Raw genomic sequence first — 13,191 nt, 5'->3', positions numbered from 1 at the left:
GCGGGGGGGGGGGGAGAGAACGAAAACCGCTGGATTTCTCTCCGATTACGATAGGAATCTAATCGCATCAGACAAAACCCTAATTCTCGAAACTATTATGAATGTTTTCGTTCCGAGTGTGGCGAGGCGGGGTGTGTGGCGCGAAGTAAATGCTGTCAACATTCTAGAGAGAGAAAGAGAAACTTACCTGGCAAACAGGAGAGAGAGAGAGAGAGAGAGGATGGCAAAAGGGAGAGAGAAGTTGGAATTGGATTGAGCAGAATTTTAGTGCGAGAGAGAAGAGGAGCGCTTGTGAGGAACGCAGCGACAGCGAGCTTCAACAGAATACTAGACGTGTTTCGCGTCTTCCTGAGTTTCTGTTGAGGGGATTTCTTAAGGGCTCAACTAACAAAAAGGCCCACCCACCATACCTCCCACTTATATACGGCCTTTTTAGGCTCTTTTTAAGCCCACTCGAAAGAGCTGACTTTGGATTAATGTACTAGCTACTAGGCCCTCCGGCTCCTTCATTTTTAGTAGTTGGAATCACAATTTAAATTTTTATTTCAGTATTTTTTTTTATAAAATTTTAAATTTAATTTTTTTGTCACATAAATTTATTTTTTAATTAAAATTCCCAACTCAAATGAGCAAACAAACATGCCCTTAAATTTAAGTTAATGCTCATCTGCAGGTCAAAAGGTAACAAATGCTGCCCGATGTTTCTAATTTTAGTTTATAATTTCTACAAATTCTATCAAATATTTAAAACCAAATAAATAAAAAGACCGAAACTGAAACAAAATAAAATTTCAGAGACTAACTATGTGACATTTAAAAAATCAGAGACTAAAGTGGGATTGAGGTTGAGGCTAAATCTCACAAACTATTTGTGAGATTAACTCACAAAAAAAAAAAGTAGATAACAATTTAAATTTTTATTTCAGTATTTTTTTTTATAAAATTTTAAATTTAATTTTTTTGTCACATAAATTTATTTTTTAATTAAAATTCTCAACTCAAATGAGCAAACAAACATGCCCTTAAATTTAAGTTAATGCTCATCTGCAGGTCAAAAGGTAACAGATGCTGCCCGATGTTTCTAATTTTAGTTTATAATTTCTACAAATTCTATCAAATATTTAAAACCAAATAAATAGAAAGACCGAAACTGAAACAAAATAAAATTTCAGAGACTAACTATGTGACATTTAAAAAATTAGAGACTAAAGTGGGATTGAGGTTGAGGCTAAATCTCACAAACTATTTGTGAGATTAACTCACAAAAAAAAGAGTAGATAAACCTTAAACAAGGCCATTGAACAATAACTACTGTGTCAACAATAATATATATATATATATATATCTGCTACCATGTAGCAATGCAAGGTACATGTTACGGTTCTAAAAAGTGACCAAAACTCCAAAGCAACAAACCCTTGCCAATGGCCAAATTGCAGTTCGCTGCTATAATCTTTCCCCCAAGACTCGATTCTCTTCAACTGTATCATCTCGAAAGAACGTCTAAGCTTGCAGCGAAAATGACGATGTTCTCATCCATAACGAACGGCCTAAAATGCCACTTCCATGAACGGCCAGGTAAGCAGCGTTTAACCTAGCAACAAACCATTACAAGTTAGAAATAACAGTCATGCATAAAGTTTTTATTTTTTATTTTTTTTTCCTCTATTTAGTCTTTCATAGTCATAGACCCCGGGCAAAATGAGGGAAAAAAAAGGTGTAAGAAATAGGATTGTGTGAAGTTACGTACTTATCAACATCAGGTGTAGCCAACGGATCATCCAACTCTTCCCTTTGTTCTACAGCTGGGACAGTGGCTGCTATGTCTTGAACACCTTCAACCTGAGACCAAACGTACGATGCAGAATAAGCGCAATGGAAAATTACTTGCTTTACCACATTCCTCAATTTCTCTAACACCAATAAGATTAGAAGTTACAAACTGAAACCCTATTTAGTCTTTCATAGTCATAGACCCCGGGCAAAATGAGGGAAAAAAAAGGTGTAAGAAATAGGATTGTGTGAAGTTACGTACTTATCAACATCAGGTGTAGCCAACGGATCATCCAACTCTTCCCTTTGTTCTACAGCTGGGACAGTGGCTGCTATGTCTTGAACACCTTCAACCTGAGACCAAACGTACCGATGCAGAATAAGCGCAATGGAAAATTACTTGCTTTACCACATTCCTCAATTTCTCTAACACCAATAAGATTAGAAGTTACAGACTGAAACCGCGCGTATGGATAATTTATGAATCATGGAATCTGGTTAGCAATGTCTAGAAACCACGGCTTTTGCGCAAGTTAAGATTTTCAAAGTAGCCCTTACGACACAGATTAATTGATGGTAAAACTTGCCTGTTGAGGGTACTGAGAATAACCAGCATATGCGCTATACGCATACAAGGATGGATCATGAGTAGCCCCATAAGCATAAGCATCATAGCCTTGTCCATAACCATAGTATGCGCTCCACTGACTTGGATCTACTTGCTGACCCCAGCTCCCCGATGCGTCCTGCAAAAAGTCAGTATTCAAGACCAAATTTTGTTAAATTGTATATAATGTACATGCACATACATCTCTGGTGCCTATAACTTATCGAGCATAACAGTTCATTAAGAGGGTAATATAATACTGTCAAAATAGAGACACTTCACTTATCTATTCTAAGGCACATTTACCAACCTGTAAATGAAGGTAACGTAAAGATAATAAGATTAGATAGTAAAAGAGTAAGAAATAAGAAATTGATTTTCTTTCTAGTGTTTACTTATCTATTAGATGGTATAGTAGGAAACAATCAAATTACGTCTCTAATGTCTACTAGAATAGGAATCTTATCAATGTAACACTAAAATATCTTTTTACATCATTCAACAATCATTGGCTTATAACATGTGAACTTATAAGGGATAAGTAAGTAATTTGGCATTCATTCTTTCCCTTTCATGTGAAGTAAACGCGGCCTAAAGGTCGACATTGCAGGTCATGCAGATGAAATTAATCATTTTTGAAGCTATCAATATAAGTTTGAAATCATATGAATAGTTTTTGAATGCCAGTTTTCATCTTCTGAATGGCATTTCTCTGATTTCTCAGAGACTAGGATTCTTTTCTATAGTTTTTGTTAATACTTTGAGGGAAATCTCTTTCCTCTGCCCTTTTGTAATCTCTTGTACATAATTCTTGATTATTAATGAGAGATCTATGTTATATATTTATATATGTGAGTTTAAAATCATCAATCTTTTTGTCTTAGTTAGTACCCTTTGGGCCATGGCAGTTGGCACTATTCAAAATCAACTTTTGATTTCAGAAACTTAAAACTGTTGATCTATTCAACAAGTCATGGATAAAGGAAATATTCTGATAGTCCAATAAAAATGAGCATACAATGAGATAAGCGATTTAAGCAAGCAATTACCTGTTTAGCCGTTGGGCTCCTTCCCCAAGAAACCCGTACTATTTGTTGACCAATCATCTTTCCCTGCATTTTCTGAATGGCTTCTTCGGCAGATGTCCTACAAAGAAAAACGAGGCAAGAAAATTTGGAGAACTGATATGAAGGAAGAAAAAAGAAGAAAATGATTGACAAATATCTAAGGTTACAACATAAAGTGAAACAAGTTATAGAACTTTCAGCATGCCACTTTTGTTGCCTCCATCCATCCTCCATACTCATGCAGCTTTATTACGTCTGAGAAAAATGAGGACTATGATAGCAAGAGAAAGGGGAGAAGAGCAGCCATTGCTTAGCTGTAGAAAACATTATGAACAAAAGGAAACAGAAACAAAAACAAAGGAATAAAGAAAAATAACACATGCTCAGAGTTTTTATTTCTGGTTTCTATCATTGTGAGAAATCATGCAAAATGTTTCGCAAGCTAAAACAGACCTCGCCCCAAACTGTATAAAACCACACCCCTTGCCCATGGGAATCTTGACATATACAATCTCCCCAAAGTGCAAAAATGTTTGCTTCAGCTCCTCCTCTGAGACATTTGGATCCAAGTTGCCGACAAAAATCTGTAATGGACAAAAGCGGACATGACTAAGAGATTATGATGAAACCCAATAAAAAATTACAATATCTAGTCCAACTCACAGTAGTATTGTTTGTATCATAATCAGCTGGAACTGCAGGAACAGCGGGTGTAGTGTACGCCGGATATGGATATACCGCTACCAAAAAGAAATAAAATAGGTAATTTTATTAGAATCAGGTTGACATTGTTGTATGAATCGGAAAACCAAGTGAGCAAGAAAAGCATTCATAATGCAGCGTAGAAAAACACCATTACTTACGAAATCAATTTTCAATTGAAAATTACCTTTAGCAGCGGCGTACTGCTGTTGAAAACCAGTGGTCTTCTTTGGTGTTGCTGCGCTAATCCGCATCGGCCTAGTTGAACAATAGACGCCATTCATTTCAGTCATAGCGCGGTTCCTTTCCGACTCATCAGAAAACTTAACAAACCCATATCCTTTGGAACGTCCAGTGTTTGGATCAGTCACGACCTTGGCACCTCTAACAGACGGATACTGAACTCGAAAGGTCTCTTGCAAGAGATAATCCGTAACATCTGGGGCTAAGTCCCCAACAAAAATGGAGTGCTCAACTCCGGCAGCATCAGGACGCCTTTCCCCAATACCGAAAGAAGCCCAGTTTAGCCGGAAAGTTTGTTCAGTTCCAGGCATCTTAGTCCCATTATAACTCTGCAAAATCCTTTCCGCCGCCGCATGAGAAACAAACTCCACAAACCCATAACCCTCAGGCTGACCAGTGATTTTGTTTCGTATAATCTTTATTGAAACTACCTACATAAACATAAAGAACGAACATTCAACTCCTTAGCTAACTAATTTGAATTCAATTTTTTTCAGTGTTGTTTGTTACATGAATTCAAGTCAACTCGAACGAGTGAAACAAATGAGGTCTAAGGCTTGTTCTTTTGGATTATAACTCAAAAAAAGTTTGAACTCAAGTTACAACTTTATTTAAGTTCATGTTCTTTTGTAAAATTTGAGTTTAAACTTGAGTTTGAACTCGAGTTTAAACTTGAATTTGAGGTTGAAATCTGAATTCAAGTTCCCTTCAACTCAAGTTCTTAAACTAAAATTTAAATTAATAAACAATATTTTTTCTCTTCTTAAAAATACTATAACTTTTTCGTTTTAATTCCGATTGAGATGATTTTTTTTCTATGGGTTCACAATAAAGAGACGAATAAAACCCCATCCATATAACCTATTAAAATTTTTCATCGCCGTTAAATTTTTATTAAAATACTATTTAAATACAAATTCAAGTTTTGACTTACTCAAATTCAAATTCAAATAGATTCTCAATTTAAACCATAACTCTAATATACACGTTTAAAAATTACAACTTCAATTCAAATTTAAATTAAGATATACACTTAAAGTCACTATAACTCAAAAATATAACCGAATAAGCCCTAAGTGAGTTCAAGTGTGCACTACCAAGATGATAAATTACTTGACAGCATAAATAGGCTCTATTTTATTGTGATCATAAAATTCCAAAAAAAAAAAAAAAAAACACAGAGAGAGAGAGAGAGAGAGCAAAAGAACCTCGCCGGTGTGAGAGAAGCAGGAATTGAGGTAGTTCTCGTCGACCCAAAACTGCAAATCGCCAATCCAGAGGGTTCTCACCTCTTCAACCGTCGTCGGCTGATGATGATGATGATGTTGTTGTTGGGGTTGGGGTTGGGGTTGGGGTTGAGGGTAACCCTGAAACGACGTCGTCGTTGCCATAATTGCTCTCTTTCCAACTCTCCGTCTTTTTTCCTTCCTCTGCGCTCTCTACCAATGGCAATTTCTCCTGTTTTTGATTATAAAGAAAAGAATGAATTCCCAATTTGCAATTTCCCACCATCATTCACCGCCCCTCCCGCTACGACGTCGTACTGACACTCCCCTCCTTCCTTTATTTATTTATTATTATTATTTTTTGAGGGGGTTAACAAATAACAATACATGGCGTGCCACGTAGGCCACTAATCACCATTTGGAACCAATCACACATTTATATCAGGTTTACTTTTTTTTCTACTCAATTAAACTTGTAATAAAATTAGTTGGAAAAGGTGTGGTTTTGTTTTGTTTTTTTTTTAATGGAAAAAGTATAGTTTTAGGTTACTCTTATATTTATTATTGTCTTAATCATATAATATTAATATGACGGTTACAATAAATTTAATATTATAGGTTCTTGTCAATTATAATTGACATTTCGGATATTTGGAAAATTCACAAGATCAGGTGAAGGAAAAAAAAAAAAAAAATTGCTCTGCTTTTAAAGCAAAACAAAATCCTTGGGGGGAAAAAGATGTATTTGAATGTGCTCCAAGCTCCTGACGTACAAGGAGGATAAAGATTAATGAAACTTGGTGATGAACAAATCATATATACAAAGTACGATTGAGAATACAAGCCACAACTACATCTTATGGCGCATCGTCTTCAAAGAGAACTTTATAGAATCGTTTTCTTTCTTCAGGATCAAAAAAACCTCCTAGCTTGTCTCCTTCCTGATCATCAGGATCAGAACTTTCTGAGTTCTGATCTTTGACTTTATCCAATCTACCCAAAACAATGCCTTTCTTTCTCTTCTTCTCCAAATTCTCCAATTGATGCCTTCTATTATACTCGTGAAGCCCCTCCTGCATCAATTCCCCAAACTTCTCCTTCACCACCACAAGAGGATCTTTATTGATCAGCTCTGACCCTTTGTAGCTCTCTCTAAGAAGAACGGTATAGATCTGATATCGATTCGAAACGTAGAATATCCCAGGGTGTTTGAGCAACAAAATGTTCAATTTCTCCGGCAGCGAAAACTCTCTCCTGAAATGTCCTAGCTTCAAAATTGATGCTTTCTTCCAAAGAGTCAACGACAATAGCTCGTGCACTAACGCAACTGTCCTCTTCTCCGTCTCCTTAGATCCCTCCACCAGCACTTTAGGGTCCGAGTAAGGCGAAATGTAAGGACTCGAATTGAATTCACGAGATCTTTCCTGTGACTTCACCCAAGTGGAGGGCAACGAACTCGAGAAACATGGCTCAACCCCCTGCTCCCGAGCTGTGGCCTCAACTGATGAAACCGCCAAGTCAGAATTCCACGACATCAGCTCGATCTCCATTGAACTCCGCCTCCCACTATAGTTGACAACACGAAACAAGTTGGAATGCTTCGGCACAATCCTAATCAGGTAATCATCAGGGAAACCAAAATTTCGCTTCAGCTCATTGAGTTTTACGACATTCAGTCTGTGATTCAAGCTCATCATCAGTAGCTTTGCCAGTCTTTGTACCAGCGCCGGCTCCTGCATATCCTTCACGGTTTCTTCCTCCTCCACCAAAGCCATCATCCTTTTCGTAAGCCGACAGTAGTACTCGTCGTCGTGGTGGAGAAAGACCTCAAAACAACAAGGGTATTTTTTGAGCCAATTGAGAGCTTTTCCTTGGAGATCAAGAGTCTTGAACTTTTTCTGAAGGTATTTTACTGGTATTACCCCGTTCGGGTAGCGAAGGATTATGTTCTTTAGCTGGTTATTGGCAATCCATCTGCGGTTTCTAGAGAGAGCCGATTCGAGATCCGGGTCCTTCTTCATCGACCAAAGAGAAAAGCTTCTACAAAGGTATTGAATGGATGGTAAAACGTTGACTTTTGGATTCCTATAGCTTAGATTTTTTGTATACATTTTGGTATTTATATATCTTCAATGTATAACAACAGAACCCTCGAACCACACAATGAACCAAAGCCCTGTGGAACAACATAGTACGTTAAAATTAAAATCTTTAGAAACTACAAAAATGGTGAATGTGAAAAAACACAGACCAACAACTAAGACGATAAAGAAATTAATTTCAACTGGGCATTTTAACAAACACAAGGTGAACGACGAAAATATATGGCATGAGCATACATATATATATATATATATATTGTTTAAACGACAAAGGCTGAACAATTACAATCAATGGCCAAGTATTTCTCAAAAGAACTTCTCTGTTAATTCTACTAAAAACAAAATTAAAAAAAAAAAAAAAAAAGCCCAAGTAAAGCAGAAATAAAAAATAACGAAACCTTTTGCGGATCACCTAGAAGAGACTATCAATATAGAAGCAGAGATATCAAAGCATGTTATTTAGTGCAAAGGATGGTCTCTGGAGAATGAGATTGTACCTTGTCAGAACCTCCTCCCACGTATGATGGTGATCCTACGGTTGAGATTGAGTTAGTGAAGGTGGATAGCAACAGGTCTCTGGAATCGCCCAAAGGCGGGGTGGGAAGGCACTGCGTGGGCGGTGCTCATCGGAGACTAGATGGGGAGTCGCTGTTGTGGGGAAAACTTTGTTTAGGGTGTTTTTTTTAATTATTATTTTTTTTGGTTGAAGTTTAGGGTGTTTTTAATAAGTAAAAGTTGTTTAAGATCTCGTTTTATTAATTTTAGTTTTTAATTCTAATTTTATTATAATTAAAAATTCTCATAAAAAATCACATTTAATTTTTTTATTACAGTGAAAAGTTCTCATATAAAATTATATCTTAACTTGAATTAAAAACTCGAATCCGCAAACTGAACGAAACCTAAATTTTTAACCATTGAAATGAGATAATCCTTAATAGAGAGAAAATTATTGAATTTATCTTTTAAAATATATAAATATAAATTTTTATCATTTATTCTTTATTAATATCATTTTACTAGTATAATTATTTAGTTAAAAAGTTATTAATCAATAATAAATAATAAAAATTCTCATTCATACACTTTCAAATAATATTTGTCTTTTTTTCCAATAAAAAAAATAAAATATTATAAAAACTAAAAAAAAACTAACCAAATTTTAGAAATGGTAGACATTTGTGTGAGAATGGTCTAGGTTTAGGGGGTAAAAAGGGTCTGGTCCATCATTGCTTGTGATGAGAGAGGAGGAAAACGCTACAATAATGCAAGCAACTTTTATCCATCGATATTATCACATAAAAGTAGAAATGCAATTCATTAAAACCCAAAAAAAAATTTAGAAGTTAAATGAAAAAATAAAAAAGAGGAGATCATGGCTTAGTTTGGTAATGCTGTGGATTTTAAAAAAAAGTGTTTTTAGCTATGCTGAAAGAAAAAGTAGTTGTTTCAAAAAGTAGCTAAGTGTTTGGTAAATTGTAATTATAGTAGCTGTGCTGATTCTAAAATCAGTAAATAGCGTTTGGTAAATTTTGATGTGGAATTACTGTGAGTATGTAAAATGACCAAAATAGATATGTTATGAAATTTAAATATATATAATTGTTTTTGGTATTTAAAAATACTTGTTTAACTTTAAAAAAAAAACCATAATGTTATGATTTTAAATTTTTTAATAATTAATTTATGATAATTAATTTTCTTTTTTTCATTCCTTCATTCACAATATAATTACAGCTAAAAATAGCATAATGATAAATTGTCAATCTTATTAACACAACCAAATACCATATGGTTGCAATCACCCGACCTATATCTTTTACTACTTCAAAATCTACATTTGTATAATGCTACAAAAAAGTAGCCACAGAAGTAATTATAATTTGTAGGAATACTACACAAAAAAGATTTGAGTCTTAAGCCTAATCTGTAAGAATGTATTTACTTTTCAAGTAACTTACTATCAACAGCCAACAGACGAGCAATTTTATCCAATTTGGCGATAAAATATTCTCTCCTCATCTCAACAGCAAAATTACTCTGTTCTAAAAGATGTCGTTTACTCTTAACAAATATGAGGACGCTATTTTCCAAAATAGCATTTGAAATTTGAGCAAGAACTCCTTCGAGAAAAAATAAGCTTCACTATCAGCTCTCACCCTTGACACATGTTGACTTGTCATACTCTACCCTACTCTCAAAGCAAAATCAAACAAACAAATCTTGAACAGAAGAAATACCTACTATATTATTAGCAAAATCGATGATCCAACAGAAGAACATAAGCCAAACAACAAATCCAGTTCTCTCCAAACGCTAAAACAATCCACTGCCGCAGATTGTCGCTACTGCAAAATATTGGAACAACTACTTGCAACTGGTAGATAAAACATGAACAGAGGAAAAACTGCATCAAGGCATACATCCATAATACAACTAAATACTAAGCCAAATCAGAACTTGCGGCTGGCCAAGCTTGCATCCCGCATCTCCCATGCAGGTCTGCTTTCCCTTGCAATATCCGTCTTGATTGCCCGCTCAATTGGTTTAATGGCAAAGAAGAACTACAAAAAACAAGGCAAATTGAAAGCAATTCATTGAATCAAGAAAGAGAAACAAAATTTAAGATCTTTCTTCCCCAAGAAAAAGCGAAAAGAAAATTTCCACGGGCTTTCTTGGATTAATAAAATCAAAGGAATGAAGGTCTTCCCCCTCTCATTAGGGTTTGGCCATTCAATTAACTTCGTATCAACAAAAATAGACTTGCTTCCATTCAACGCCACTTCCGTGATTTTTTCAACTAAATAAGAAATCCAAGCAATTCCACTCGGAAGAACTTATTTCCAAAGAATAGCCAATCTTGTCAATAACTTGAAAAGGATAAACAAAAGCTTCACAAAATGCGTTGACCAAAACCCCTTGGATTGAAAGCTCAAAAACACAATATTATGTTATAATTGTTGAACTATTAAAAAAAAGAAGAAGAAGAAGAAAAGAACAGTAACTTCAATATGTAAGGATAACTAAAGCTCGATTCCAGATTCGTTAGCCAAAACTGTTGGTAATGGCTCTCACAACCTCCTTGTCCAAGTTATCAACTCTGCAAAATGCAACACACTGGCTTTGTGAAAAAAATGATAGAAAGCAATACTCAAAACCTTCAAACGAAACTAAAACAGTAATCAACCAAGCAAAGAGAAAAGGACAACAACCTAAAAAGGACTAATGTTAGTGAGCAAAAATCATATTAAAAAAAAAACTATTTTTTGTCCAAAGAAAAAAAGAATTCAAGATTATAAAATTATGACTAAAGGGAAAAAATAAATAAATAAAAGTTCAACCTCCTGCTTGAGTTTTCCCAGCAATTCGAGCAACTTGGTCTGAGTGGCAAGTGCAAATGAATTAATCCCTGACCATTCTTTGACACTTTGGGCAGCCACTTCTCAGTCTAATTCTTAACTATTCCTAAATTTAAGATAAAAGAAAGAAATAAACCAAACATCAATGATTCAACTAAAAAAAATGAATTAAAAAGTAACGATAGCAACACAGGCACATAGTTGACAATCCTCATACAAGTCGTCCGGCATAAATTTCTTTCAATATCATAAACCCTTTTCACAGTAACAAAAGAAACAAGCAAGATTTACAAAAGGCCTAAAGAAAAAAAAAAAACCAATTGCCAAACCAGCAAACGGAGCACACAAAACCCAGATTTGGGTTTAGCGAGAAAACTGTTAAACAAAATAACAAGAGCAAATAACAGCCTTCTACTTACGCATATTGCAAGACAAAAAGAAATAATCTTGACCATTTCTTTTCCGTTCTCCCTGTTTCTTCAATGGCATTCATACTAACGGAGCCTATGCCCAGATGCTGAGGGAGGGTGAGGCGAGAGAGCACGAGAGGAGGCTGAGAGGCTGAGGCGAGAGAGCACGAGCGAAGGTTGAGAGGCTGAGAGTTTCAGGGAGGGGCTGAGGAGATGTGTGCACGAGGACGAGGGAGAGATGGGTTATTTTGGGAATAACCAAAATTTCATTAATGTATTCCTTCAGATTCCCGCACAATCTGAAATCAGAAGCAGCAAGTGAGCTGCTTCTGATTTCAGATGGAAAATAGCTTCTAGATTCTTTAAGAATCTATTTTTATATGTTTACCAAACATATTTTTGAGCTTCAGCTGAAAAAAAAAGTACTTTTGGCTTCCTAAAAGCATTACCAAACGGAGCCCATATCTCCTCTACCTCCTCCGGCGTAGAGATGTTGTGACAACCCAAGGTCTGAAAAGATTCAGATCTCGACGAGTGGGGTTGCGAGGGTGGTTGTTCGTAGGGGTGGCAATTCATGCGTATCGTGTTTTGATCGTTTCTTTTTAAATTTACAGTCAACCCGAACACGATTCGTGACATGAAATTTTTTAAAAATCGCAACACGAACACGACACGACCACTTTACGAGTTGACACAACACGACCTGAAAATGACCCGTGGCATGAAATTGACCCATGAATCCAAAATTGATACGAAAATTGTATACTTTTATTTAGTTTTTTACATATTAGAAATAACTTAAAATTCATAACATATTAAATTATAATAACATCCATTGAAATTAAACAAATAATACTATAAGATTTTGAGTATGACTATCATGATATCACAAGTTCATAATAAAATTTAAAATATGAAATGAAAAATATATGTATTTTTTAGTTTTTTACAAGTTTCGTATCGTGTTCGGGTTATGCGGGTCCAACCCGAAATTGACCCGTGTTTTTCATGTTAATTTCAGGTCGACCCAATTCTGACCCGAACCTCTTTTTTTTCTCAACCCTAACCCGTGTTGTTCGCAATAGTCGTGACCCACCCACAGGTCACTCTATCGTCTCCGTCGCAATTTTCACCACCCTTTGTCAATGGAGAAGTTCGCGAAATCAGGAAGCTCGTTAACAGAAAGGTTGCGATTTCACAACCCTTGTCATGATTCCAAATGAGAAGTTCACTTCAGAGGGCATAACACAACGGTGGAGAAGAGTATCACAGCACAAAGGAGATCACGCCGCCATCGTAGGGGAAGAGAGAGTTGTTCTTGAAGCACGACTTTGTTCTTCCAGATGAACATTTTTCTTTTCCGCCAAAAAGGGGAAAAAAAAAAAAGGGGAAAGAAAAGAACCTTTTTGGTTTAAAGAAACGTTTAAAAGAATAAAACTTACTATTGATCTCACAGCAAGTTAATCAAACCAATCAGAATGGCTTTACTGATTTTTTATTGTTTTTAGTGAGAACCAAACAAAGATGGAATGAGGTTTTTTTTTTAAATAAATAAAATAATAATAATTAAAACAAAACAAAACACGTGCAGAGGCAACTGTTAAAAAAAGTAAAAACAAATAAAAAACGGAGGAAATAAAAATGTATTCGATCAATTTAATAGAATTCTTTTGACTGCCGACTGTAATCGTGATGATAAAAC

The 13,191-nt window shown here is 35.4% G+C and overlaps 3 protein-coding genes and 1 pseudogene across 3 annotated transcripts in view; all 4 read right to left on the bottom strand.

The window, feature by feature from the left end:
• The window catches only part of LOC21400865 (eukaryotic translation initiation factor 5B), a 9,339-nt gene extending 8,968 nt beyond the window's left edge, over positions 1 to 371 (bottom strand). The window contains exon 1 of the mRNA XM_024173640.1: positions 188 to 371. The gene's annotated coding sequence lies outside the window, so the exon portion shown is untranslated. The remainder of the gene's footprint in view (positions 1 to 187) is intronic.
• A 938-nt stretch (positions 372 to 1,309) lies between these two features.
• LOC21400864 (polyadenylate-binding protein RBP47B') lies at positions 1,310 to 5,845 on the bottom strand. The gene is made up of 8 exons (XM_024173621.1): positions 5,601 to 5,845; positions 4,337 to 4,823; positions 4,111 to 4,187; positions 3,901 to 4,031; positions 3,430 to 3,526; positions 2,361 to 2,519; positions 2,036 to 2,127; positions 1,310 to 1,594 (listed from the first exon to the last, which is right to left on the bottom strand). The coding sequence occupies exons 1-8, from the start codon at positions 5,781 to 5,783 to the stop codon at positions 1,504 to 1,506; spliced, it is 1,317 nt and encodes a 438-aa protein (XP_024029389.1). The 5' UTR covers positions 5,784 to 5,845; the 3' UTR covers positions 1,310 to 1,503.
• A 459-nt stretch (positions 5,846 to 6,304) lies between these two features.
• LOC21400863 (protein WHAT'S THIS FACTOR 1 homolog) lies at positions 6,305 to 8,384 on the bottom strand. The gene is made up of 2 exons (XM_010110345.2): positions 8,218 to 8,384; positions 6,305 to 7,794 (listed from the first exon to the last, which is right to left on the bottom strand). Exon 2 carries the CDS (start codon positions 7,727 to 7,729, stop codon positions 6,476 to 6,478), a length of 1,254 nt encoding a protein of 417 aa, XP_010108647.2. The 5' UTR covers positions 7,730 to 7,794; positions 8,218 to 8,384; the 3' UTR covers positions 6,305 to 6,475.
• Positions 8,385 to 10,105: 1,721 nt separating this feature from the next.
• LOC112093959 lies at positions 10,106 to 12,065 on the bottom strand (annotated as a pseudogene).
• Between the last annotated feature and the right edge of the window lie 1,126 nt (positions 12,066 to 13,191).

The sequence above is a fragment of the Morus notabilis genome, unplaced genomic scaffold (assembly GCF_000414095.1).
Source record: "Morus notabilis unplaced genomic scaffold, ASM41409v2 Scaffold511, whole genome shotgun sequence".
Classification (NCBI taxonomy): domain Eukaryota; kingdom Viridiplantae; phylum Streptophyta; class Magnoliopsida; order Rosales; family Moraceae; genus Morus; species Morus notabilis.
The sequence above is the reverse complement of the archived record's forward strand: the minus strand, read 5'-3'. Positions and strand labels throughout refer to the sequence as shown.

Excerpts from the sequence above, each read along its gene's own strand:
- LOC21400864 (XM_024173621.1), bottom strand. The coding sequence starts at position 5,783 with ATGGCAACGACGACGTCGTTTCAGGGTTACCCTCAACCCCAACCCCAA. Across the intron at positions 4,032-4,110 it reads ATGATACAAACAATACTACT|ATTTTTGTCGGCAACTTGGA; the intron begins GTGAGTTGGACT and ends TGTCCATTACAG. Across the intron at positions 2,520-3,429 it reads GGAGCCCAACGGCTAAACAG|GACGCATCGGGGAGCTGGGG; the intron begins GTAATTGCTTGC and ends GACTTTTTGCAG.
- LOC21400863 (XM_010110345.2), bottom strand. The coding sequence starts at position 7,729 with ATGTATACAAAAAATCTAAGCTATAGGAATCCAAAAGTCAACGTTTTA.